This window comes from Opisthocomus hoazin, chromosome 4 (assembly GCF_030867145.1).
Source record: "Opisthocomus hoazin isolate bOpiHoa1 chromosome 4, bOpiHoa1.hap1, whole genome shotgun sequence".
In the NCBI taxonomy this organism is placed as follows: Eukaryota; Metazoa; Chordata; class Aves; order Opisthocomiformes; family Opisthocomidae; genus Opisthocomus; species Opisthocomus hoazin.
Window position 1 is genome coordinate 23,484,867 of NC_134417.1, and position 27,575 is coordinate 23,512,441.

At 52.3% G+C, this 27,575-nt stretch overlaps 1 protein-coding gene across 6 annotated transcripts in view; it reads left to right on the forward strand.

Annotated features, from left to right (window-relative positions):
• Positions 1-1,204: 1,204 nt before the first annotated feature.
• The window catches only part of TNIK (TRAF2 and NCK interacting kinase), a 168,962-nt gene continuing 142,591 nt past the window's right edge, over positions 1,205-27,575 (forward strand). For 5 of the 6 annotated variants that reach the window (XM_075418324.1, XM_075418326.1, XM_075418331.1 and 2 more), the window contains exon 1: positions 1,206-1,481. In XM_075418324.1, coding sequence (XP_075274439.1) covers positions 1,425-1,481 — 57 coding nt within the window. In that variant the 5' untranslated portion in view covers positions 1,206-1,424. Of the gene's footprint in view, positions 1,482-27,575 lie in introns of all 6 variants that reach the window. The other variant, XM_075418325.1, reaches the window with a different exon arrangement.

Consider the following 27,575-nt stretch of genomic DNA (forward strand, 5'->3'; position numbering starts at 1 on the left):
GCTACCTGCCGCTTCACCAGTCCGCTACAATAAAAATAAATAATCATATTCTGCCGCGCCCCCGCAGCTTTCCCGTCCCCAGCCCCTGCCACCCCGCTGCCATCGGGACTAACAGCGCTCCGAAGCCGTTGATGCAGTCCCTCCGCTGGGGGCTATCCGGGCAGACTTCTCCAACCGCCTCGGCGGATCCCACAGCTCCCGGGAAGCTTTCGGCAGCTTCTTCTGCCCTTTTGTCCGTCTGTCCCTCCCAGACCCGCCCGGAGAGGCTGCACCTCCGGCACCGGCTGCAGCACGAGTGTTTGTAATACAATTTTTTTTTCTTTTTTTTTTTTGAAGCACATCCCCAACCAGAAACTGTCAAGAAAATCCCATCCGCCTGCCAATTGACTCATGTGTAGGGTTTCCGCTTCCCAGATCTGCATATCGTACGCTCCTGCCACAACTTGATGCTCTAAGTACAGCTCCCATACGGTTCCCTCGCAGGCAACAGATTTTTTGATACATATATATTTATACATGGCACCTGGCTTGGCAGAAACCACATCCGAAAAAGGGAAATGAGGAAAACAGTTGAAGCTGAATCTACCTAGCTCTGGCTGGCTCTGGAGGGGTTTTGGCCAATTCCAAAGACCACGGATCGCTTATTCTTACTCGGGAAGGGCGCGGGCTGGGATGGCCCCGGAGCGCGGCGGGGAAAGGTGACAAACCCAGCTCAGACACCTGGGTCCAGCCGGAGAAGGGGGGTTCCGTGACCCGGGTGTCAAGCAGACGCCGGACGCTGCTCCGGCACCGAGCCAGCCCGGGCCGTAGCGCGTCCCCGCACTGGCAGAACTGGGGTTCAGCGCTGGGAACCCCGCACCTCTTCCCACTGGACCCGGCAGGCACCCGGCCCCCCGGGTTTTTCCGCCCAGTATCAGCCATGGGGTCCATGTGCTCGATAAACAGCTTCGGGGGGGCTTTGCGGGCGGGCTGGAAGCCCGCGTGAGGGGTCTGGCAGGCGTTACCCCCGGTCGCCATCCTGGTCCCGCAGCTGCGGCCGAGGCGGGGGGGGTGGGGGGGGACACGGAGGGTTGAACACCCCCCCCCCCCCCCCCTCCGCGGGCAGCTGGGCGGTCTGCGGGGCGCGGCCGCGGGGCTGCTCTGCCCGCCAGGCCGCCCGCCCCCTGCCCGCCCCCGCCGTGACAGACAGCCCGGCCGGGCGGGGAGGGAGCGAGCGAGGGAGGGAGGGAGGCGGTGACGCCCGGCGCTGCGCTGCGATGAGCCGCCGCCGCCATCCCGGCGCAGCCCGCGGCCGCCCTTAGCCGCGCTGCAGGCGTGAGGGGAGGGGGGGGGGGCGGCGGCGGCTTCTCCTTCCCCGCCGCCGCATGAGGAGGAGCGTTACATAGCGGCGGGCTCCGCTGCGGGCCCGCCCGGGCGGCGGAAAGATGGCGAGCGACTCCCCGGCGCGGAGCCTGGACGAGATCGACCTCTCGGCGCTGCGGGTGAGGCGCGGCGCCGGGGCGGGGGGGCTGCGGGAGCGCACCCCCCAATCCCTCCACTCCTACCCCCCCCCCAGCCCGTCCTGCACGTATGTCGTATCGTGATAGAAGCGTGTGCGCCGACATGTGCGCGCGTACGCCCGTGTGTACGCGCGCACGGGGCGCAGCCGTGCGGGGACGCGCGGGCGCAGGTGCGTGTGCGTGTGTGCGCGCACACGCGCGGGACCGTGGCCACGCGTGTGCGTGAGGTCGGTGTGTCGTGTGTGTGTGTGTCCCTGTGGCTGGGCAGCGCGGCGCGGGGGCGCGCGTGGGGTGCGGGAGCGGGGCTGCTCGGCAGACCCGCAGCCCCCCCCCATCTCTCCCACGCCTCTCCCCCACCCCCCCCAAGAACGAAGCTCCTCGCGTACCCTGGAAATGCCGGGCTGCGGCCTGATGTCTGTCTGTCTGTCTGCCCCCCCCACCCTCCGGTCTGTTTTTCCCGTGCCTTTCGTCCTTTCCCCCCTTTCTCTCCCATCCCCGCGGCGGTGGGAGCCGCCGGCCGGGACCGAGCCGGGGGAGCGTTCGGGAGCTGAAGAAATAAGAGATAAATAAATAAAATGAAGCCGCTGAAGCCTCGCACGAGTGCATTTTTAGAAATATTGTTTGCTTCAGTGCAAGAAAAAAAAGAGGGGAAAAAAAAAAACCAGCCTCTCAGCCCGTCTTTATTGGCTTGCCCCACTTTCTTCCCGGGGAGGCTCTGCTGATGCGGGTCGGCAGCGCGCGGGGCGGACGCGGTCGCGGTGCGGGGACCGGCCAGCGCAAAGAGGGGCTGGAGCTGGCGTCTGCCTGCTCGGGTGGATGGTGCCCTGGCAGAGGGGGTGCCGGAGCTGGGGGTTTGATCCAGGAAAGCGGTGTCGTTAGGGAGGGGCACCCACCCCCTGCAAAGCAGAATATTCTTATTATTTCAATTTTTTTTTTTTAACATCTGTGTTAGGAAGTTTATGTGAACTAGGGCACCGTTTCTTTTCTGAACTGTATCCACACATGCATAGTTTTTTTTTTTCTGTGTTTGTGGCTTTTTAATATCAACGCGCACCAGATACAGTCAGGGTTTTGTTTTCGCTTTAGGAGGAAATGTATCTTCCCTCCCTGCCTCCCCCTGAGACCCGCCGGTCTGTGAGCAGAGCGGTTTCGGGGTAACCGGAGCCCGGCAGACCTGAAACCCCGGCCAACGGTGGGGTGGGAGCGTGAAGCCGTGTGCCCCCTGGAAGCGCCCCCCCAGGAGCTCCTGCCGCTTGGACCTCTGCCCCCACGCAAGGGCAGAGACCTGCGACTGCGCTTTGCTGTGGGGGATGAGAGATGTGTTGGTCTGTCAGCGAGACAAGGGCAGGAGCTTGGTTTGAGGAACAGATCTCCTGAACTGAGCTCCTTGGGCACTTAGAATCACTGTTACAGGTCGTAAATTCAGCACATGGGGCAGGGAGCACGAATTGTTCCAAGGGGTCTGAATCAGAAATCGATAGTAAATTTGCTGCCTGAGCGCAGAACCCGGCGGGGAGGAGTAACTCCCCCAACCTCGCAAAATTTCATTTATCAGAGGAGAAGCGTCACGTTGCTGCGGGCTCGTGGATGAGTCTGGATGGCGGAGAAGCTGCTCTTGCGCCTACGTGTTGGAAGGGGTGAGGGACGGCTCTGTGGAGCGCTGGGAGCGGGCAGTGACTCAAAATCTGACGGAGGGGGTGGTTTTCTGCCGGCGGCGGGGAAAAGAAACGCTCGGGCCGCTTATCTCCAAGTTTGAGTCACTGAAACGCTCCGGGAGGCTGGGTTTTGCGAGCCGCAGGCGAACGCGTATGAAAAATAAAGGTGGACCTTTGACTGCCGGTTCACCCCGTGCTTCGCGTTGGCCGCTTGCGTCGCGAGGGAGGAGGGTGGATGTGCGGGACGAGAGCAGAGCCCCGCGCGCCATCGCTCGTCTCGCACCCCGCTTGCAGGGTGGGATCCACAGGGCTGGGCTCGAGGGCAGCGCGGGAGGTGGCAGGCGCTGCTGGATTTGCCGCGCCGGGGTTTCTCTTGGGCCCGCGGTCGAGCTCCGGCGTGGCGGAGCATCCGCTTGATGCCGGGAACAAAGCGCCGGATTCTGATTAAAATGCACGGCCGGGCGCAGCGAGCGAGCACGCCTCGGCCTCGCTCCCGCCTTCGTCGCGAGGTGTTGCTGCCCATCGCTGTGCGCCGTGCTCATCGCCATGGCACCCAGGCATCCCCGCGTCGGGACTGAGCGTGTGAGGAAAGGGCAGGGTGAGGCCTTCGACATCAGGAGGGCTCTTAAAATAGAGATCTTCCGGTGCTGGTAATGAGTATTGCTAATGTTGCAGAAAACGGTAATTTAAAATGATGAGGCCGTTGAACAGGTAGTGCTGTGTGTTATACTGACAAGGGGATAAGATAAACTACATTATCATGTTCTGCGGTACGGGCTGGGAGAGATTTTTGCTGGTCCACTCGGCGTGTTTAATAGCCGAACGACCTGGCAGCGCTGTTAGCAGAATAATGATTAACACGGGGATCCGCGCAGGCGGTTGAGGGTCTTGTTTGAGCAGCAGGTTTCTGCGGTGAAAGGAGAAGGAGCGTGAGCAGGGATGCGGTGGGCCGTGCTCTCTGATGGTAGATGCCCAGCTGATCCCCGCGGGAGAGCGAGCAGAAAGATGGGGCTGGGTTTGGGGGTTTTTTTCCACCCTTTGTAGGTTTTTTTTGTCTCGGCGAATGCAGGAGCCTGTCATCTCTTGCTGAAGGCAGTGGCCTTGATCCTGCTAAAATATTCAGGTCAATAGCTTTCTCTCTGCCGTGTCCGTCTGCAAGGATGGGCCTCTGGCCGCTGCGCCGGCGGTGGGCTCTTCTGCAACAGCTGCCGCAGCTGGGTGCATCTGGGGGGCTTTGCCAGCTGTGCGGGAGGTGGTAGAAGCTCTCTGGGGGGAAAACCGTTCTCGGGGAGCTGGTAACCCCCCGGGTGGGACTGGCGTGGGGCAGGCGAGCCCCCCGGCTCACAGCTGCTCCTTGTCTGCTCGGCGAGGGGCTTGGGTCCCGGCTGAGGGCTTGCCCGGCTCACCGGGGTTGTATGGCTCGGCTAAGGGTTTCCTGCAACCCTGAGAATTTAAAAAGAGCTTTTTTCAGGAAGGTCTAGTTGCTTTCTTCGTGTACCTGGATGTTGCTTTTGTTTTGGACTCATTAACAAAACCCAAACTTCTGTTATTTACTTTTGCAAAGTGCTGACCACGCGCTCTCTGGAAGCTGGATCCAAAAATCATTAGTTGGGTTGGAAACGCCGGGCCTTTAATGCTCAGGCTTGGAGAGGAGGGAGCACAGACCGAAGGAGCCGGGGGGTATTAGCTGTTGCTGGGAAGAATTGGATGAAACCCAAAAATGTCGCCACTCTTCTTTAGCTTTGCTTTGTATAGAAGTGAAGTTTCAGTGGCCATTTGTTTGCATTAGTTGATCATTGTCAATGAAGATAAAAGCTCTCATATTTAAAAAAAAAAACAAAGCCAACACAAAACCCAAGCAAACATGCTGGCATTGTCCTGTTTCCAGAGCTTCATCAGTTTATGGCATATTTCAGCATCATTAAAGATTTAGGAGAAGTTCTAATGGGGGATAAGCACTGCAAGCCACCACTCAGGAGCATTTTCCTGGCAGCGTGATGTTAGGTTTCTTCTTCCAGCACCTTTTAAAAAGCTCTGTAGCTCGACAGAATCTGGGCAGCTTTTGCAAAGGTCACCTTCTTCCTAAATAGAACGAGGAACAAATATGACTGGAGATGACTTCTGGAGATTAAAAAAAAGACATGGAAAGCATATTTATTTGTGCTGTGATTTACATTATATGCTACCATGCAAAATTTGTGAGAAGTAAATATATATAGCCACAATTCCTCAGGACAGACACTCCAAAGTCTGCATCAGGGACTTCATCGGTTCTCTTCTGGTGTGACTCAGTGTGTGTGTGTAAGCTATGGACCATGATTCAGTCCATGTACTTTGTGTATTTCTGTGCCTTTTTTTTGACCATAAAACCTTGGCAGCACAATACTGGTCTCTGAATCATCACAAAGGGGTGACAACGTCCAACTCCAAGCCTTTTTTCTGCGTCTCGCTTCCAGTCCTTGAGCCAGGAGTGCTGATAGTGGTGCAAACACCTGTCTTCTATAAATGCATGCTTATTCTTGAGCATGTGTTAGTTACAACAGAGACCAAGCAGGCATGGTTGATTTCCACCACCCCACCCCCCCCAACACCTTTTGGAGCTGTGGGGTCCAGATGCTGCTCTCCTGCAGCTCTCCATGTGTCCTTCAGCACTGGGGCTCTGGTTACTCATCCTCGTCGTTGGAGATCTTCCACAACACGAAAATATATGGTATTTTTAAAGGCATGGAGAGTCTGTCTGTTCTCGTTAGTGTTCCTGTGGTGGTCAGACATAAAAATGAACAATTTGGAGTGAATTTGTGGCAAAAGGTGCTTGAGCAGGTTGACGTTTGAGCACAAGCATTTTGCTGAGTTGAAGTTTGAAGTGATGAAGAGGCAGGTATTTGACTGGTGTGTGTTTTTAAAATAAAGTGTCTGACTTCTAATCCGTGCAAGAAGTAGTTAGAGGAGGCTTTTATCCTTGTACGTGCAGGTAGTTTTTATCTGCCAGGCTCTAGTGAATAGAATTATAGAATCACAGCATGGTAGGGGTTGGAAGGGACCTCTGTGGATCATCTGGTCCAACCCTGCTGCCAAAGCAGGGTCACCCAGTGCAGGCTGCACAGGACCTTGTCCAGGAGTGTCTTGATATCTCCAGAGAAGGAGACTCCACAGCCCCTCTGGGCAGTCTCTTCCAGTGCTCTGTCACCCTCAGAGTGAAGAAGTTCTTCCTCATGTTCAGATGAAACTTCCTCTGCTTCAGTTTGTGCCCATTGCCCCCTGTCCTGTCGCTGGGCACCACTGAAAAGAGTCTGGCCCCGTCCTCCTGACACTCACCCTGCAGATATTTAGAGGCATTTCTAAGGTCCCGTCTCAGCCTTCTCCAGGCTGAACAAGCCCAGCTCCCTCAGCCTCTCCTCGTAGGAGAGATGCTCCAGTCCCCTCACCATCCTTGTAGCCCTCCGCTGGACTCTCTCCAGTAACTCCTCATCTTTCTTGAACTGGGGAGCCCAGAACTGGACACAGTACTGCAGACGGGGCCTCACCAGGGCAGAGTAGAGCTGGGGTTGGAAGGGCCCTGTGAAGGTCATCTGATCCAACCCATGTTATGTGTAGTCACCTGTAGTGGTACAGTTTGTATGGGGTGAGGGGGCAAGCCATTTCCTTTCGATCGGTGTGGAAATCTCCAGAAACGAATCGCCCAGCTGACGAAGAGGTGTGCTTGGAAGTCACTGCTCCCGCGGGGCTGTGTCGCGCCGAAGCTGCCCTCACCTCTCGGGCTCGGGCTCCGAGCCGCTCTCTGCAGACCCTTGCCTGACTCCTAACGCACCTCCAGCCGCTTTGCGGGGGTGATTACAGATGTCAGTGTGAGTTCCCTGCCTCCGACCTGCGGACCAGGGACGGACCATCGATCCTTGTCTCCTTTCTTCATGCCTCAAATATAAATGGGGAGAATCCGGTTAGATTTCCCATGCTTCCTCCGGCAAAAAGCTACCACCAGGCAAAATGGTGCGCGGCGTGGAGGAGCAGCATCGGTAAAAGCTGTTGTGTCATGGTGTTGGGGGTTTGGGATCTACCCCCTGAAGGCAGCTTCTCACCCTTGGGAACCCTGGGAGGGTACGTGCGGTTGTCCCTCTTGCTGCCAGCTGCAGAAGAGACCAGGAGCATTGCGGGGTGAAGTGCAGACCCCCAGCAAAGCTCCTCATTCCATCTCCCGGGGCTTTGGCTGGTCCTTCCTCCCTGCTGGCAGCGGTTTCGGCCCCGGCTGCAGGTGAGATTCTCCATCACATGAGGTTTGCGTTTGCTGGTGCTCAGGTGTCTGCTTCCTTACCTCCAGTGCAGCTCTAAGCAGTCTGTGGGCTGCAGGTCAAAACCCACTAGCCGAAGTCAATGGTAGCTCTGTTAAATGAGGGGCTGTGTTTCCTACTTATGAAGCCAGTGACTTCGATTTCCTCCCCTCCTTATTCACTGCTTCCGTCCCCTTATGGCACCTTGAACTGTGGCTGCACGTTGCAACTGGCGCTGGGCTCAGGAAAACAATTTATATAAGTGAGGTTTGACATTCTGCGTGTAAATCACATATGATTTCTAGAGGAGGATTGTCTGACAAACACAGTCCTTGGGAAACGGAGCCTCCCCCTCTCCCAGTGTTACCCCTCCGCGGTGATTTCAAGATGAGCCCCGCGAGGGGCTGAGCATCCCCTTCCCACAGAGGGACGAGGATGGGGAGCACGTAGGGCCCAGCCCTGGGGTGCTCCTGCAACGGCTGCTCAGTGAAAGGAGAGGAAAAGCCACCAAGGTTGGAAAACACTTGATAAGAAGTTTAGTCAGAACTTGGTTATCTCTCTCTGCGCGCCTGATGATATTTTGTAATGGCAAATCAGAAAACCTTCCTCCCATTTGAGCGAGAATGTTGCTTTTCCACGTTAATTTTCTGCAGGGCTTGCCAGAAGGTCAAGGTGGTGTGTTGGTAGTAAATGAGGGATGATTGTAATCAGGTGGCCAGCACTGGAGTACCCACATGCGTCTTGCGTAGCTGAGAACCGACATTTCCTCCTTCCGTACTCGAGTGAGCAAACAGCGTGTAAAGCCCCGTGCTCGGCTGGCGCAGCAGAAGGCATGCACTTTGCTCTGCTGCAGATAAGCAGCTCTCCTCTGCCGCAGAAACCCTCTGAGGTACGACCGGCTTCATGTGAACACCACCCTCCTGCCAGCGAGTGAGACCCGAGTGGTTCGCGTGGTCCCGTCCTCCCTGCGACCGCGGCTCGGGCTGAAAGCAGCCGCGGCCTCTGGCAAGCGCCCGAGCTGCGGAGTTGGGGCTGCGAGCAGCAAGTTGCTCTGCGGAGCAAAGCCTTAGCAGTTTGACATCCTCTCGGTTCTAAGCGCTGGGGGGGGTGGATGTGTTTCTGCTCACGTGAGTGCACGTGTGGTTTCCAGCTTCAGACCGCCTGAAACCTTTTGTTACCGTTTTTGCTTGCTTCCTCCGGCAGCGGTGTTTCAGAGTGCAAAACGAAATGAATTGTTGAGCTCTCCTGAAAGCAATGCTTTTGAGAAGCCGAAGGTATTGCATAGGATGTTATAAATATGCTTATAAAATATCTTCAATAGGTGTCAGGAGGACGGGGCCAGACTCTTTTCAGTGGTGCCCAGCGACAGGACAAGGGGCAGTGGGCACAAACTGAAACAGAGGAAGTTCCATCTGAACACGAGGAAGAACTTCTTCCCTCTGAGGGTGACGGAGCCCTGGAACAGGTTGCCCAGAGGGGCTGTGGAGTCTCCTTCTCTGGAGATATTCTAGACCCGGCTGGACAATGTCCTGTGCAGCCTGCTGTAGGTGACCGTGCTTCGGCAGGGGGTTGGACTAGATGACCCACAGAGGTCCCTGCCAACCTCTACCATGCTGTGATTGTGTGATTCTATGTGTATTCCTTTAAAAACTGACAAAGAATCGAGAATTTAACTGAGGTGGCTGACACTTCCCTCCCCCCTTTAAAAATTCTCTTTGCTCCTAATTTTGAAACTCAGCAGGAAGAGCCTCCTGCCAGCTGAGTCATGTGTTCAGTGCGTGACAGAAGTGACTGTTGGGGACCGTGCCCTTAATCTGCACGGATGGAGACTTCGGGGTGCGTTGGAGGTGGTAGAGCCCTTGCCGAGGAAGAGATCGCACAGCTTGAATCTAATAAAACGTGTCTAATAACCGCTGTAGCGTGCTGCAGAAATGCAACAGATCAAAGCTTTGGAGGCATTTGTTCTCATAATTTGTGGGTCAGATCCTTGCAGGACTAATTGGGTGCTGTTTGATGTCCAGGCAACAATAGAAATCTCCCTGTAAATCAGAATATATTTGCCTCTTCCTTTCTTTTTCCTAGACAAGCATAAAAACTTAGTATGATTTTGAGATAAACTGGCAAAAGCGAAGGTACAGATCTCACCGTCATCTTTCTTAGATGTATTAACACTGTGGGCCACATAGCTGATACAATGACCAAAACCTCTGCATTTACCCAGTAGCTGGTGGTCCTTCTAATGCTGGTGCTCCAGGAGCACTGAGCCTGCTGGTTATTGCCTGCCGTGCTTCTGCTCCCCAGAGCATGAGCCTAGACGGAACCAGGGAACGAGCTTTGGTGGTGCGGTTCGTAGGTTGTGTCCAGCTGTGGCTCACTAGTCAGGAGACCCAGGTGGTATCTCAGCTTTGTGGGTGGTCACCACCAGAACACAGCAAGTCAGGAACGCGGTGTGCTTTCTGGGGACACTCGTGAAGTTATTTTGTATATTTATATGTATATATATAAACATAGATATTTATAGATGTATTTTATATAAATACATCTATTAAAACAAGTGTGGGTCTAACTGTTCTCCCTTGAGTGGAGCAGGACGGCGTGGTGGGCTGGTGTGCCTATGGATGGTGCAGCCTGTGTCCCCGTACCACAGGGACCACCTTCAGAACACAGGCCAGAGTTTTCCAAGCCACTCGCTCACATGGGAGATGCTGAGTTAGCCATAGACCCGTTCTCGCCCGTGAAACCTGCCTGGAAAGGAAGGGGTCCTGCCCTCAAGCTTGTGGTCTTTGTGTTGCGTCCTCCCACCAAATACTCAGGGTAGGTGTTCATGAGGGGCTTCTCTCGTGTGCCTGCAGATGCCACCATTTGGGGAGGAAAGCAAGATGGACGTGCAAGGAAACTGTGTTCCTGGAGCAAAACCAGAGGCCAAAGCAACAAAATTAAAAGAGCTTTAAATGCGTTTTTTGGCTATACAGACAGGCTGTCTTCACTGCAATAAATCCTCAGCCTTTACGTATTGATTGGCTTCAGCAAATGGTGTGGTGACTCTGCTCTTCTGTTGCTGTTCTGCTGGGATCGCTGTGTTAGTAGGGCTGAAGAGGCTGTAATAGCTAAGTGGGATTCCAGTAGCGAGAGTGGTTTACAAATGCTCTCCAAAGCGAACCTCGCAGCCGGTGTGGCTGCGTCCGACCGCTATCAATATAAGCACAGAGTGCTCCACTGGTGAGCGGGCTGGTAATGGCCCTGTTTTCTAATGGGCACAACCACATTCCCCGAGCCAGGCACCCTGCGTGACTGCGCCCTGCCCTGGCAGGGATGCTGTCTTCTCCTGGCTCACTGGCTGGGGAGCTGTGGTGGGTACATTGCGTGTGGGGTGAGTGGAGGGAGCAGGAATGGAGGGGAGAGGCTGGAGTCGCGCTGAAACGTGAGGCTGCTTGGCTAGCCATTGTCTGAAAACACCTCCTTTTCTGCCTGCTCTCCTCGTGGCTTGTGATAGCTGCTTCGATAGTCCTGTGTCGCTGGGCAGAGTTCAAGGTCATGTTGTTTGCTGGGCTTTGCCCCTGCTCTTGGAGGCGAGGATGTGGTCTGGCAGCCTGGAGGTGGTTGTGTGAGATCTGGGCAAGGCCCGGATCCTTGGAAAATCGCCGCGATGAAGTATGAACAGAGCAGGAAGGTGGCAGGGACAGCAGCTTGTTGTCCCTGTGGAGCAGCAGTGGGTGGAGGGATGGAGAGCTGCTTTAGCTATTAGATGCTATTGCTGAAAACCCATCCAGAAGACGTCCCGTTGACGTGCCCATGTTTTGTGACAACCTGTAACTACACTGTGGTGGAAAAGCTCTTCCAGAGGCAGTTTGGGCCATGAAATGAAATCCCAGGTTGCTCCGGAGACGGCTGATGGAAAGATAGGATGGAGCAGGTGTAAAATTAGCATAACAATATACCTTTAATTCAACTTGAAGGAAATAATTGAAGACTAGTTGTTGCTTATGATGGTGACCTCTGCCAGGATGACTCATGCTGCAATATAATATGAGTCACTTGTTAACGATGGTCTGTTAAGGGGAAAGTGCCAAATCCCGGTAACTTCTTCATTGTGCGGTATAAAAGCCGGGATGAAGAAGGGTGTTCAGGATATGGTTGCCTAAAAATAGCTGATGCTTAAGAGCGCTGGAGCACTTTTACATGGTTGTGGGGGACTCTAGCATGAAAAAGCGAAGGCCCTGAGCAGAAATGCTACCTATTCTTTTGCCTTGGTTTAGAAGAGCCCCACGACATGCTTTGAACCTCTCCTCCCCAGCCTGCTGTGTTGGTGTGATGTTGCCGGAGAGTGGGGACCCCAATAGCTCTCCTTGCTGCCCGACAGCTCGGCTGTGCCCGCCGGTGGGAGGGAGGTGGGGAGGTGATGGATTGTGCAGGGAGCTTGGAAAGTTATGGCCACCTTCTCAAAGGCTGCCCAGCATGGGCTTAGCGCGGGGAGGGAGGTCTTGGGGGGCACCCTGATGGGAGAGAGGAAGGTAGGAATGAGATCCTCCATGGGAAGGTCCGTGGGGTGCCACTGGTGGGAAGCCCTGGGCTGGAGACCTGCAGTCAGCAGCCTGGGGGCTGGGGGAGAGGGAGGCGAAGGGGTAACAGTCCACAGCCGTGTCGTCCCCTGCAGCGAGGGCTTTGCCAGGCACAGTGTCTCCTTGACTCCTCGCCTCTGACGTCTGGCAAATGGGTGCAGGATGAGAGGTTTTTTATGGCTAGAAGGAACCTGTGGTGCTCCTGTAGTGATTGACTTGATCCCTCACTGGTTAATCATCTACAGGCTATCTTAAATGCTTCCTCATATTGAACTAGTGTTTTTCCTCAATACATGAGGTTTTGCAATCCATGGAAGAAAGCGAGAGCGTGCTGTGAAGGTGCTTGTGGCCAGGGGCAGGAGCTCACCAGGAAGTGATGGGTGGACTCTTTCCTATGAGGAAAGGCTGAGGGAGCTGGGCTTGTTTAGCCTGGAGAAGAGAAGGCTGAGAGGGGACCTTATAGATGCTTATAAATATCTGAAGGGTGGGTGTCAGGAGGATGGGGTCAGACTCTTTTCAGTGGTGCCCAGCGACAGGACAAGGGGCAATGGGCACAAATTGAAGCAGAGGAAGTTCCGTCTGAACACGAGGAAGAACTTCTTCACTCTGAGGGTGACAGAGCACTGGAACAGGCTGCCCGGGGAGGTTGTGGAGTCTCCTTCTCTGGAGATATTCAAGACACTCCTGGACAATGTCCTGTGCAGCCTGCTGTAGGTGACCCTGCTTCGGCAAGAGGGTTGGACTAGATGACCCACAGAGGTCCCTTCCAACCCCTGCCATGCTGTGATTCTCTGAAAGGCTTTATCATGTGGTTCAAAGGGAGAGATGCCTTGTAGGTGGACAGACCATAACCCTCCAAAGCCGAAGCAGTGTGGTTGACAAGGGAGGTGGGGCAGAAGTTCAAAGCTGGAGTTGCTTTCTCAAGACCCTTTCACAACAAGCTGTGGTTTTGCTTTCGCCGGTTGATGTGACCTCTTCCGTACTGCTGGTGTAGAGCAAAGTGCCTGCACAGAGGAAGTGTCCTCGAGAGAAGATGCAAGAGCCCTGCTCATTATCAAGAGCGAGTAAAACTGCTCCAAGCTAATCTGGCTGCCTAAAAATAGAAGTGGTGGTAGAGGGAGGGACTGTCTTCTGTGTTCGTTTGCCCTTGATTTTCATGACATTTTGCTGCTCTATATTATGTGTCTTGTAGGGGAGACCGTGTGTGCTGGTCACGCTGGACCGATTCACGAGAGCACGTGCTTGTGTCAGAAGACATCGGGGAGGAGGAAGGCTGAGAAGCTTGTTCAGGGTGTAGCAGCTAACTTGCAGAGCGCAGTTGTTCAGATTTATTCGCTCGTTCTCATGCTCCTCGCGGCTTCACAGCCTCTCCCTTGGTGCGATCGTGAAGCCTTCCCTGGGGTGGGTCTGAAGAAGCGATGGGACTGGTGGCGAGGCTGTGGGGTGGGATGGGTCCCTGGTGCTGCAAGGTGGTGGGAGCAGAGGGCACCGGCTGTGTGCGCCTTGCCGGAGATTCGTACCTCGGCTGAAGGTTTCAGTAGCTCTGCAGTTAAGGGAGGGGGAGAAAAAAATCAGTGATGAGACTTAATTACTGTGTTACTGTTATTCAGCATTTAAACCCCAAGTTTCATAACTGCCTTGTGATATCAGCATTGATGTTCTTTGTCAGTATTATGCAAGCGGCTCACCTTGGGATCATGAAATACGGAAATGTGCTTTCTAACGCTCACCCTCTGTTTCTCAACGAGTTGGTGAAACCTCTTCTGCTTTCCATTAATTATGGAACAATAGGACATTTTCCTCTTTTAAAAAGAGCTGAACCTTTTTTTTTTAGTTTTCTTGAAGTTCTTGGGTCAGCTGCTCCTCTGACACCTTTCTGTTCCAAGTAGCTGGATCAGAGTGGACATACGTACCTTCTATCCTTCACTGCACTGTCTTTTGCCACTCAGGAGGAAGCAGAAGGTTTGTGGCCCCATCTTAGGTGCAGAGGTCTTGCTGTAGTGGAGCAGTCCCAGCTGGTACGGTGGCTGTGCTGGCTCTGGTGCGGTTGGTGTGAGCTATCTACAAGTTTAGTTGAGGCAGCTGGGAAAGATGGGAGCAGGTCCAGATGGGGGAACTTTCCTTCGTTCCCAGAAGAGCTGAAATATTACCTCGCTTGTTGATGCTTCGTTGTCTTCCAGCTGGGAGTCCCTGTTCAAGGCCCGTAGAAGCCCTTTGTGCACCCCACCAGGAGTGTGTGGGTGCCCCCACCATGGCCACCCCACCCACCCAGTGGGTGCCATGCTGCGAGCGAGGCCCCAGGACCTGGGCTCTGGTCTTACCCAGAGGAGCACCTGCACTGGGTCTGGCTTCTTCCCACCTCCACATCCAGCTTTCGTAGGACAGCAAGAGCAGGCTTCTGTATGTTCTTCTGAGCAGTCCAGTTCTGCCACTCAGCGGCCGCCGGAGCAAGGGTGGGAAAGGGAAGGTTATTCCGTTTTGTGGCCACGTTGCCTGTGGGTAATTCTGCAGGTGACCAGCTAGAGGTGGTGGGGTCTCTGGACACTTCAGTGAAAGAATCTTGAACAATGGCCTTGACTTAAAGAACCAGAATTTCATCTCTTCTCTGAGCTTTCTCAGGAAAGATGTTGTTGTTGTTTTTTCTTCCCTGGAGAGGGAAAGAATTAGAATTTCTCTGTAAGCACAGCTGTGGAGTGCAATGCGGTTCAGTTTGCCTGAGTACACTGAAGGGGATGTGTCTCCAGGCTCCATGGCCAGTGCTGCTTCTCCACTCTTTCATGCTACACTTTACACACACATCCGGAGATGGGTAACTCTTTTCTGATGCTGATGGGGAGTTTACAGATAAGATCCCCTGCCAGGAAAGGATTGCTGGGATAGCCTCATAGCAGGGGAAATCAAGGTGAGGGGGGGTCAAGCATCTTCTCTAGAGTCACTTACGAGTGATGCAGCCCTGGCAGAGTTGAGAGTAGAAGTCAAACCCTCTGGCCTCTCATCCTGCGCTGTAGCCGTTAAGCTATGCTCTCCTAGGATTAGTTAGTGTGTGTTTTTGGTGCCTGCAAGACTTGATGAGCAAATTCCTTTGAATAAATGCTTTTCTTGTATACTTGCCAACACTGAGTGAGGTTTGGGACATGAGGGAAGGGAAATAACTTGCAGGTGTCAATTTTCAAGAGGGAAATCAGATGGGGAGATAATATCCACCAGTTTAGAGTTCTTGGAAGGACTCAGTGGTGAGGATCACATCCTGTGTCTCCGCTTTAGAGGGAGCGATGTGGGGAACCCAAGGTGCAGCCATGCTGTCGGCAGCCTGACAGGAGTTTCAGTATCACTGAGCAATCTGGATCTCTGGCGAGGGCGAGACGTGGTGCTGGAGTTTGTTTGGGCCCTGGGATGGATGCTGAAGTTATCAGGGTTACCTTTCTGTCTGAACGTTGGGGTTCTTGACGGATCCAGTTGCAGAAGTCTGGGTTTTCTTACAGTGTGAATTGTAGTAGCACGGCATTCGGTGTCACCCTGACCAAAAAACTCAAAAACTCCATCCTGGCTGCAGAGCACTTGCAGTCTGGGGAAACGCTGACAGCTGAACTGGTTTCCTTTCCAATATGTCAGGTCTTCAGAGGAGGAAAGGATTACGAGGGCATCTTGATCTCGTGGTAGCTTGTCTTCCTCGCTGCAGCCTGGGGCTGTAAGGTGGACCGGAGCCCAGCTGAGCACGCACCGCGGTTGCCTACAGCAGAAGGGTGGCAGCTGCCCTCACCTCTGACCAGGCGAGGTGGTGGTGGGCCAGCCGGGTCTGCCCGCTGGGGTGAGGGGATGTTGTCTGCAGGGTGCCGCGGATGGCCCTCGGAGGAGTTAGGGTGGCCTGGCAGAGCTCGTGCGATGTATTTGACTTTCTGGGACTGCGTATTGTTGCTGAAACTGTTGCATGGGTTGGATTTCTGGTTATGAGCACCCTTATCTGCTTCTGTAGCCATTAGCTCTTTGCCTTGCCCACGTGGGAAACTCGACGTTACTTCCTCCGATAAGGCTTTTCTTATCAGTTCCGATGTTTATTGTGTAGAATTCAAATTATTCTAGGAACTATAAAAAAGGGTATGGAGCCTGGGAATTACAGCTGAGCAAGTTGTGTTCCTCTTCCCTGTGCAGATCAGCAAAGATGTAAACGGAAAGTATGAGTGTCTCCATGCACCAAGCTGGGTCTGAGTGCTTGGTCGTGAATCCTGTCTAGAAAGAAGCACAAGTCCTGATTATTCTTTTCCTTTCCTTCCTTACTTTCTGCAGCGTCATCAACTCGCTCCTTTTGGCCTTTTAAACTCATCAGCCTGCTTGTGAAATAAAGTCAGAAAAGCCTGGGCTGAGTTTCCATCACTGGCAGTGGGTTGCATCCTTGCGGAGTGGCTTTGATCTTGCTTACTCCGTGCTGAGTAATTTACGCTCCTCTCACATGAGCAGCAGCTTCAGTGGATACGCAGCCCTCTGAGAGTCTGGCCCCTGCCAGCTCTCTCAGGTTCCCCTAATGGCAGGCGTTTAAATGGTATTAAAGCTGCTTATCTGAGACTTGTGCTGTTTTAGAGTCATTAACACCTCTGCAAAGAAAGTGTAAAACTCTAGTAAGTCAGCTGGTGGCACTTTGCAATGGTTTGAATGGTTACCCGGGACGCAGGGAGTGGAGGGCTGGGCTGCCCGTGCTGGTGAGGGTGCTGAGGAGGGGTGCTGGGGGTGGCTGCCGTGCCCGCGGGTGGGGAGCCGGTGCTCCCCGGCACGGTAGGGATCACCCTCGGGAGGGGGTGTTTGCCTTCGGGGTCAGGACTCCGTTTTGTTTTGTTTCCCATCCCTGTGATTCCCCGGGGGGGGGAAATGCCCACCTCACCATGTGTGCTGTATCTGGTTTAATGGCACGTTTCGAGTGATGCCAGCAATTTTCTCTTAAAGGATCTGTGCTACTCTTACCACCTTTACAAGGAGATGCTGGTGTTCAGGGGTGATCCCGCCACGATGCTGGCTTTGCTCTTCACCTTCAGTGTTGTCCTGTGCCGCGGCGGTGGCACAGTGGTTTGATCTTCGTGCCTTCCTCATGGCCACAGAGAGGTCCCACTCGTGCTCTCATTGCCTGGACTGTTGAGCCAGTTGAGCTCTGCACCGAATAACGGGAAATTGTCATGACTAACGTTATGCTGGTGGAAAAACTAAGAGGTGAATAATAGCACAAGATACATGGAAATCAACATTTTTTTCTCCTTGGAGGCTGCAGATGTAATCCACTTAATATTCTGTGGAACACAAGATTAATTTTCTTCAGCATAATGTATGTGAGAGCTTTTCTTTTTAGTTTGCTGGCATAGGCATCCCTGTGCTGCTAAAGCTGAGGGCAGGGGATTAGGAGGGGGGAAGGATGCTGACCCAGCTTCCAGAGGATTCAGGAATGGTGAGATCTGGCTGGAGAAGATTAAACTTCTCCCTCTCTGGTAGGACTTTCTGCGAGAAGTGTAGCTGGGGCTGGGTGTCTCCTACTGGGATGGCCCCTGTTGTGTTTGCTCACTGGGTTTTGTTGTGTGGTAGGGTATCTTTCAACTCCGGAGGTCTAAAGTATTGGGGAGGAGATCTGATGTGCTTGGGCTGTGTGTTGAAACTCTCCTGATGGGCTCCTAGTGCAGAGTCGGTGTCCGCGACGTGTGGAAACCAGCCCCAGCCTTGCGCTTGTCTCCTTCGCAGCATACCTTTGCGTGATTTAAACTTGCAAAGCTTTGTAGAGGTTCCTTTAAAACAATAATAAAACAAAACCCCGGTTCGTTTTCTTTCACAGGATGGAAAGAATGCAGTGACTTGCCAAGCTTAAAGAGGAGTAGATACAGCAGAAATAAATAAATCAAGCCCATTTATTTTAAGTTGATTAATCTGATATGTTCATAGTTTTCTGAAATAAAATCTAGCCCTGGAGGGTTTAGCAAATCAAATAACAATAGCAGCAATTAATTTAGAAGCAGTTACGAATGCTTCCCATCCGCTTTTCACATCCCTATGCCCACATGATTAATCTCACCACTTATGACCACGGACCAAATCCTGCTTGGGGACGGGCGGTTGTCTCTGTTGGGTTGAAGAAGCTGGGCTTGAAGAGCTGACCCCATGCCTGAGCATGGGGAAGGACCACGGGCTGGGGTGAGGCAGGCGGCTGGTGGATGCTGGGCTCCTGGGGCACCGTGTACCTGCAGGAGGGCTTGGTCTGCTGCCGTGTGGGATTTCTCATCGGAGAAGTCAAATGTTACGGACTTCTCCGCCTGCTTTGTTTTCCCATGTTGTACTGGTCTTCACCAGGCTGGTACCTGTGGTCTTACAGGGCTGGCTTTGCAGCTGTGTGCGTGTTGCGTTCGCATTTCCAGCCTGCTTGTGCGAGCTAATGAAAAACCTGGAGCTCCAGCAAAGAGCCTTTTGCTAGGCAGGAGCAGGATAATGTCACGGCTGGCTCCAGGGCCCGGAGCCGGCAGGGAGGTGTCGCGGGGCTGTAGTTTGACTAGGAGCTCAGCCGATCCTGTAAAGCCAAAGGTGGTGGTTGGATTTCAAGGCCATCATGGTGACTTGCAAAGTAAAACCAGCACATCTTCCTGGGATGCCTGTGTGAGAAAGGTCCCTCTACTTTCCCTTAGCTGAAGTGCTGTTGTAATGCATGTTTAAAATTAATTAAACTAAATAATCATCATCCCCCAGCCCAAGTTTAGTAATTTAGGGCATTGGGATTTGAAATAAAAATCTCTCTGAATTTACAAAAGCGTTTCACAATGTGAGAAGCCACCAAGAAATACAGAAGTCTTGCTATGGGAAACACTTTATGACCTGGCAAAAAATCTTTGCAGATCATTTCGGCAAATGGGGATTGTCCCTGACTTTCAGGCTGGTGTTTTGGCACGCGTCGGGCAGGAGCTTGCCTTTTGCTGTGGGACCTTGTTTCCCCTCCCAGTTTCAGTGAGCGTCTGTCAAGACCAAGCCTCCGGACTCCCCGCCGAGTCTGGCATTCCTGGAGGGAGCCTGTGAAATGTAGGAGAAAGGTGAGAAGCCTTCCTTCCCCCTTCCCCACAACTTCTTAACTCTCGGGTGAGAAAGGTCTTTCCGGATACAAAACACGCAAATTAACGCGTATTTTATATTCTTTTAAATAATTTTGCTGCTTTGTCAGGACAATTCTATGAAAACTCTGTTTATAATGCAGGATTTTGGAAGCCTGTCAAGTGCAGTTGTGGGTTTTGCAGTCTGTTGGCTGTGTCTGGGAGAGTTCCACAATGAGGTGAATGCTCAAAATTTCGATGTGATTTGCTCCCCGTATTGTCCTTTTTTTGAACCTGTTGCTACTGCAGAGTTATCTGATCCTCTCCCGATAACCTGCCCTTGCGGAACCAACTGAGGAGCTGATAAAAGGTGACAGGCTGTGGGTAAACTCTTCGAAAAGCACAAACCCAGCAAATAGCTCCATCTCTAGATGGTCTGTGAGAATTGGACTGGTGTGAGAAACTCGACTGAATCCAGCAGGGAGGTGGTGTTTCTCCAGGCACGTATATAGGGACTCTGCCTTGTTTTCAACAAAATGACGATAACTTTAAACTGGGATGTAATGGTTTCTGGTGGGTGAGGCTCTCCACCCACGTTGTCTCTCTTAAGACCAGTGCGTGGCTCCTGCTCCGTCTGGATGGACATGGAGGGTTCCCAGCAGCTCCACAAGACCAAGCCCGCCCAGGCGCGGTATCTTTGGCTGTAATGCTCGTCTACTGGGTGAACATGAATGGTCGCAGCCCTGGCCCAGATGCCTGCTCGGCTCTCCCTTGGCTTTAAGCCTCTTGGAGGCTCCTTGGTGTGCCTGCGTCCGTGCCCAGAGCGTATGTCGGTTGTTGAGGGCTGTGGTCTGTAGGTTGTTAGTGTCACGAGAACACAGGCGTTTCGCCACGTCAACTTTTCCCCAGTCAGCTCAGCCCACATCCTCAACCGTAACTTAAACAGACATAGAGGTGCAAAACCATTCTATTTTTAAAAAGCAAAGGGTTTTAAGATTGCTTTGCTTTTTTTTGCCCCCAAATACATCTGGAAGTGAGATGTTCTCCCATTTTAAGGCATTCCTCTGGGCACAACTCTCACTACAAGGAAGGAGCAAGGCTGTCTTTTCTTGGCAAAGGCAATACCAGGTGGCCGACCTCGGCAGCCTCCTCTGAGGGCAGCAGAAGCTGGGATGTCCAGTCTGCAGTGACTTGGAAAGGTGCAGACTGGCTCCTGAGCTGTCACCCCTGTAGACACCCACAGACCAAAGCACAAGTGTGACCTGCTGTTGGAGACGGAATTTGTGCCCACATGTGAGAGAGGGCTCTTCTTTCGGTGTGGGCTTGGCAGCAACCTTGCTTTTCGGAGTGTGCCTCTAGGAGTGGTGTGTTAAGAGGCTGTAGTTCCCGAAACAGCTGCTTTGGTAAGTAATTAAACCAGCTCCTCCGAGAGCCTGTAAACCTTTGACAGCATTTACTAGCAGGTAGCAATTTCAGCTTGATGCAAACATTTGCCAGCCAAGGTGAAACTCTTTATTTCTCAGAGGGATGAGATCTAAACATTTAGGAATAATATCTTACTGGTCTGAAACTGCAGATAAGTGACTTCCAGTGAGGAGAGCGTCCAGCTGCTGAGCTCTAATTGATGTCTGCATCCGAAGAAGTGTGGTACAATACTAGTAGTGACTTTAGATCTTCTGGGGACTATAGATATGATTTATAATTGGCACTGCAGCTTTTTAGAGACACGGAGCTTAGGCAAGCCTTTTATATATTGTCCCGTTGAAGTTGTGTGCTTGAATTAGGCATATGTCGAAGGGGCTGATTGTACTGGGGCTGCATTCATCTAACACGGCGTTGAAAACCTCGGGGTTCACTTAGCAGTAGTGCTTTTGCTGGTGCTTCTGGACTGATTGACTTCTAACTGTTCTGGATGAACAGTCTTCTGTGAACTGGAAGGAGGGCTTATCACACAACTGCAAACAGTTTGTGGAGACCTTCCTGGGGATCTATGGGATGTGCTGTAGAGCTTTAGAAATGAGAGAGTATTGTCTGATTTGGAAGGAGTCCAACTTCACAAGACGAGTGAGCAGAATTTGTCTTGTCTTAAGGGGTACTGAATATCTCGGTCAGCATCTTCTTACTATGCTGAGACTCACGGAGGCCAGATGTTGATGTTCGTTAGCTTCAAGTCAAAACTCATTGCCTCTTGCTTGAGTGACACTGGGATGAGATGGAGTCACCTTGTTGCTAGCATGAGATGGAGTCACCTTGTTGCTAGCAATGCTTAGGTCAGGCTTTTGAAGGGATGGAGAGGAGGCTTGGACCCTCCTTGTTTTGGTTAGTGTAAGTCTGTAGCTTGTGGATGGCTTTTTCTTACACTGGGCTGCTCCAGCGTGCCCTGTTGGGGAAAGGTTAGCTTTATATATGTCAGTGTAGTCATTGTTGTCCTCTACTGGTATCACTACCGCATCTTGGGCTGTGGGACCCGCTGTCTGCAGTGGTACAAATGCATCGCCTTGGTTTGGTAAATCTGTTTCCAGGTCTGTACGTGTTCCTTACTGGCTCGGAACTCCCATGTTTCGTATTTGTTGAGGGTTTACAAATGGCTGCTTTTTCTATTGACATGGTAGGAAGGAGAAACTAGGTCAGAGCAACTTGAATTTTGTGTGTGCAAGTGCTGGTCTGTGAGCAGGAAATGTGGAATAGGTCAACGTATTCTAGCTTCATTGGCTTGACCTTGGCAGGACTAGGTGGGACTGGACTGCATATGTGCACAGGGGATTTCTTAATTTTCTTCCTTCAGTGGTGGTGTTGGCTATACTTTTGCTGACCAGTGGCTGCAAATCCACACTTATGTCTTCAGTTCAGCGGGTAATAGTTGAAGAAGTAATCCAGCTTTATTGTCTGAAAAGCCCAGTGTGGTGATTAGTTCTTACTTAATTTTGCTGTTGCCAACTATTGGCAGGTCTTCACATTTTGGAAAGGAAAGAGATGCACGTGTTGTGGCTGGAGCTTTACTGCAGCGAGGAGCTAGGCAGAGGAGGGTTGGAGACCCGGGAGAGCTGATTTATGGTTAGGCAGAGGAGATGGGCAGAGCGCAGAAGTGTGTCTCAGTAGGGGCTGGAGGAACGGCTCCTGGTGAGATGCTGAAGAGGAATGGTTCAAACAGATTTGTAAACAGGCTTCTCTCAGCTGTCGAGTGGGGAAATTTTTCTCCTGTTAGTAACTTAGCCTGGACAACAGTTTTTCTGATGCTGTATAGGAGTGTTGTTTCTTGACTGACATCTTCATTTAAGATACAGAGCTGGGTGTTTGGGGGTGAGGGAGGACAAACTGCTTCTTCAAAATGAAAACAAAACCCTCTGCGAGTTCCTTATTACTCTTCCAAGTAGAGCAGCTTGTATTGCTTGAGTAGGCAGGAGGTGCAGTGGTAGATGGCATTGATGATAGCTTGTCTTGTGAGTCCTTGTATAGGTGGGCGAAAGAGAGGAAAAGTACCAAAGCTAGGAGGAGAAGATATGAGATGAAGCAATCCTCGTGAGGGCTGAATAGCATCCAGTAGTCCAGCATGGTTCTGCTTCATTATTTGGCTTATGACTAAAGCAAAATATCTCAAAAAAAAAGAAATACCTGTGCAGCCTGAGGTTTGGTGGTTTTTTTTTGTCTGTGTGATGGGAAAGCAGTGTTTGAAGCTTAAAAGGTAATGTCCACAATGCCTTTTTCTGGAAGTTCCCAGTATCTCAATCAATATTTTGTTGCCTTGACCTTTGCCTTCTTGCTTTGCTTGCTGTTGTCTGCAGCTGTATTAGCAAACATCTCCTGACTTGTGCAGTCCATCTTCCTATTACTCACAGGGCTGTTAACTAGAAGTGCCTTGGAGATGGAGACAGCTAGTTGATTACTAAAAAGCAACTGTGTCTTCAAGTACTCTTCAAAACTCTCCATTTTTCTTCAAGCTACATGCCATTTGGCGTAACTTCCCTAGGGTGATGTGGACCTTGTTTTGTCAAATCATACAAGTGCTTCAGTTCCCACTGTAGAAACCAGTGTAAAAAGTATGGCAAAACGGGTGAGTTGATGTGTCTTCAGAAGGGGGAGCAGTTGATAGCTTAGAGTTTGAGGTTACTCGGGTCCTGATGCTTTGGAAGTGTGCATGGCTGTCCACAGAGCTTCTGACTTTGGTAACATGAAGGATGCCTTCACGGAGCATGGCCCAGCTTGGGCATTTGGCCTTGGGAAACAAAGTTGGGGCAAGTATATAGTATATGAACTTAAGGCTTCATCGTTATACATGTTCCTCATAGTGATGTTTTGCATCATCAGAAATACGTTGCCCTGACGACAAGTTTGCATATCGAATTGGATTGCTGAAGGGCTTTTCTGTCTGTCCTGCGTTCCGCACGAAGCCTTTCTCACATGCTGAATTAATGAGCTGCCTCTCCTGGCTGGAGCTTGGTGGGGTCAGAAGACTCGACTTTCTCCAGGCAGTTGTATACATACATTACGTCTCAACCGCTTGTGTTGAGTGCTGCCTGCTGCTGTCGTGCCAGCCTGCGTGATGCTGGGTGGGATCGCAAGCTTTCTGCATGCCGTAGCGTTATCACTGATTTACAAGGGCCAACTGCTTGGGGGGGATGACCCTTCGGAGCGTCCCGGTGCCAAGATCTCTCCTTGTGACTGCCAGGATTCGTCTAAGCAGGGGCACCCGCTCACAGGCTGAGCTCATGGGTCTGGTGTTGAGGGTTGCGGGTACGTGGCTCTGTCAGCTTGCGTTGGTTCTTGAGGATGCCTGATCAGTTTAATGGGATCTCCTGTTGAGGCTGTCTTATTACGGAGCTGTAAGGCAGAGGCTCATAAAATCCTGATGTTTGGAAACATTAGCTGCTCAGGCTTTATTGTTAGTGGAGATTAAAACAACCCTCCCAGTGCCATGGAGCTGCTTCAGCTGAGTGGTGCCTGGGGATGCTCCCCTGTGACTGACCTGGAGCTGTGTGCTGCCTCCAGTTACGCAGCGCGTTTTCCTTCTCGAGGGTTGTAACGTTTGCTAATGACTGGTTATCTCCATGATTTTTGGCTAGAAGTTGTCATTAGCTGCTCAGAATCGGGGGACTAAGTGCACAATGATTATAGAGGCTCTGATCTCTCATTTCCCCTCTCATGCATTCACAGCAATCACAGTTTAATTGGTGTGCCCCTCGGTTCCCCCGAGCATCTCTCCGCTGGCTCCGTGTGTAGCTCCTTCTGTTGCCTGTCTCTTGTGTGGGCTAGAAGGGAGAAAAATCAGGCTCCTTCAGGGAAAACAAGCAAGTTGCTTATAGGGACTGTGTGTAAATGCTTCTTGTGTTTGTGGACATCTGCCTGGCCATGTTTAAGGACAACTAACTGGTGATTGCTAACTCAGTGGTCACCATAGCCAACAACTCTTAGGTGACTTAGCCCTAGATATGGATATTACTCTCAAAATAGTCCCCTCACATGAAGCCTTGGCTGTTTTGTGCCTTGGACTCGTTCAGACGTTGTGGTGTAGGCGAGGACGCCTTTGGCTTTCGTTCTGCAGGGCCTGGGTTAGGGGGAGCGGAGCGGTTTGGAGCAGGAGCGTGCTCCTACTGCGAGCCCCGCTGCTGCGTGCTCTGCGCCGATAAGCCCTTCAAAAGGGATGCCTGTTTTGTTGCTGGAATTTGGATACATCCTGCTTTATCATCCATGTACAGAAGTCCCTTTTCTGATAATGCAGCAATTCTAAATGTACTGTTTATCGAAATAAAGTGGACTTTTTTTTTTCCCCCCATTATGTTGCTGGAAAAAATGATGCTTTTGCCTTGTCCTGTGTCTCAGACTGGTTTTAGCCACTGAGACTGTAGTACCGCTGATTTTCCTGGGAGGTGGATGATGAACAGAACAGTTTCCCCCTTGAATTTGAGCCTGTCCTGGCTGCGGGAGCAGGTCAGATCCCGGCACGGGAGAGCTTGGGTGCCAGCCCATCCCTGGCCGGAGGACCACCGGGTCTGCGCAGCCCTTGCTGTGGGTGCCACTGTGTAAAACATTTCCCATCCCAGGAGGAACTGAAAGACCCTCTTGTTGGGTCTTTCATTGCTCTGCGAAGAGCTCTGCCCTTGTCTCTGCCTGCCTTCCTGCTGCCCTCCTCTGCGCAGGCAGGCTGGCAGGGATGGAGGGAGGGATGCTGCCTTGGTGCAAGGGCTTTCGGCAGAGCCCTCGTGCTACTACAGCCGTACAAAACTTTTTCTGCCTGGAGCTAATACAGAGCTGAAAATTATTTGTGGGTTTGTCTTAAATGCCGGTTCTCCCCCCCCATTTTAAACAGTGCATCTTCTTTTCCTGAACTAACAGATCGCCTGAATTTTTTGCTTTTATTTATGGGCTTGTTGTTTAGTCCAGATGTTTTCAGTTGAAATAAACAAATAAATAGATGCAGTTTGTGAAGGCGGTGTGGGGTGAAGAGGAGGCTGCCGTGGCGGGAGGGTCGCAGCCTCGCCAGCTGCGGGCCCCTCCTCGATGGGGAGAGGGCATTGGCAGAAGGTGCTGGGTGCCCGGCTGGAAGCAGCTGGGTGCAATGAACTTTGAGTTAAATGCAGCCCAGCACGCTGCCGTGAGCCCTGATCCGCAGCGTGGGCTATATTTGGTCTGAGATTACTCCCTGCTTGGCCTGGATTGGTCCCCGTTGGGGCTCTGCAGGATGGATTTCTTTTCCCCTAGCTAACGTAAAAGCCTCCATGCACTGTGCCTCCATGTTTTCCTCCCTCGCTGCCCACTCCAGCCTGCCCGGGCTGCTGTTGCTGCTCTCTGGTACCCTCCTGAAGCATCTCAACTGGGGCTTTGCAGGGTGCGAGGTGCGGGATGTCCCCCCAAGTCCTGGGGACAGTGTGTTCCTCAGCAGCTATGAAGATGCAAAGCTCATCTCCACATAGGAGCCAGTCCAGGAGTGGAAAGAGGGATCTTTTTCCCCCCACCCCACCCCATCCCCTGCTGCATATTTTCTGGAAAGGCCGTTAACAACGCATTACTCCTGGGCATGGAGAGTTGGGGAGAAGCATTGTCTGTTCGACTGCTGGGAGTGGGTGGTGGGGTGGTGGCCACGGGGACAGGCAAGGGGCTGGTGGGTCTGCAGCCGAGTGATGGATGGACTTGGATAATAAGGCACCACGGCTGATGTTTGCACACACCAGAGGAGCGAGGGGTGACCCGGGATGGTGGGAGGGGGTACTCTTTGGTTTGAAGATTTGTGGAAAGATACTGGAAAACATATTGTGAAGAGCGGTTCTCTTTATCACAAATGGCCAGCTGCTTCCCTGGAGGTTTCTCCAAACCTCCTGATCATCTGCCCTAGGCGCAGCTTTCTTCTTGCTTAATCTCCTAGTGAATATTCAAAAATAGATATACTTGTAGCACTGGAAAATCCTCTTTCAGAGTTGTTTCAGCACTGCAGAGAACAACCCTTAGGAAAGAAACTCAAAGAACGAACGGCAGCTGCTGCCATGTTTCCCACCTCCTTTCTTGCCCAGTTTGTGGAAACCCGGTGCACCACCGACTCCCTTTCCCATCCGTTCGTGGCATTTCCCTGCCTGGTCCCAAGGCCGTAAAGCCATGGGATGTCTACACCAGGCCGAGATGCTGCGTGTTGGAAACCCGTTGTGCTGCAGCTTCACCCATGTTGCCTGAGTGTCTGCTTGGAGCTTTGTTCGGGTATACTGAAGTTGCATCAGGGGGAAGTTTAGATTGGATATTAGGAAAAATTTCGTTACTGAAAGAGTTGTGAAGCGTTGGAAGAGGCTGCCCAGGGAAGAGGTGGAGTCACCATCCCTGGAGTTGTTCAAAAAATGTGTAGATATGGCACTTGAAGACGTGGTTTAGTAGACATGGTGGTGTTGGGTTGACAGTTGGACTTGATGATCTTAGAGGTCTTTTCCAACCTTAATGATTCTGTGATCTGTATCAGGGCAGACGTGTGGTCGGTGGTCTCCAAGACTTCTTCCAGAGCAGCTTCCCTGCCCTTTGCTATGGATGGTACCACCAAGGGGTGAGCTTGGGCTTCCCACGTGGCAGCCCGAGGAAGCTGCATGTGTGGTGGAGAAACAGGCAGACGCGGGATGTGGCATTTCTGAGTGTATGGGGTGATTGGAGGGGTTGCGGTCGTGCCATGGAGGTGTGCCAAACCCCAGCAGGTATGCAGCAGCGCATGTTCTGGGCTGGGTGGAAAGGTGCCTCGGTCACGTCAAGACTTGGATTAATTGACTTGCGGTGTTATTAATATGTTGAACCTCGCCTCTCAGCTGCTCACAAAGACCCAGTGTTTGATTTTTTGGACCCTGAAGTCATCTTGAGCTGATGCGGGCTTCGTTATGAATGAAACTTCTGTGTCCCTGGCGCGGTGGTGGGTGTCCCTCTCCTGTCTCCTGAGCAGTGCTGCTGGCTTGTCCTCCTTCACCTGTTAGAGCTGCTAACCCACCCGTCTGCATCCTCTTGGGTTGATAGCTTGAGTGGCTCAAAATATGGCAGAGAGGATGGATGATGCCATGGGCTCTGGGGTCACCTGTGCCGTGGGCGGGTGGGCTGG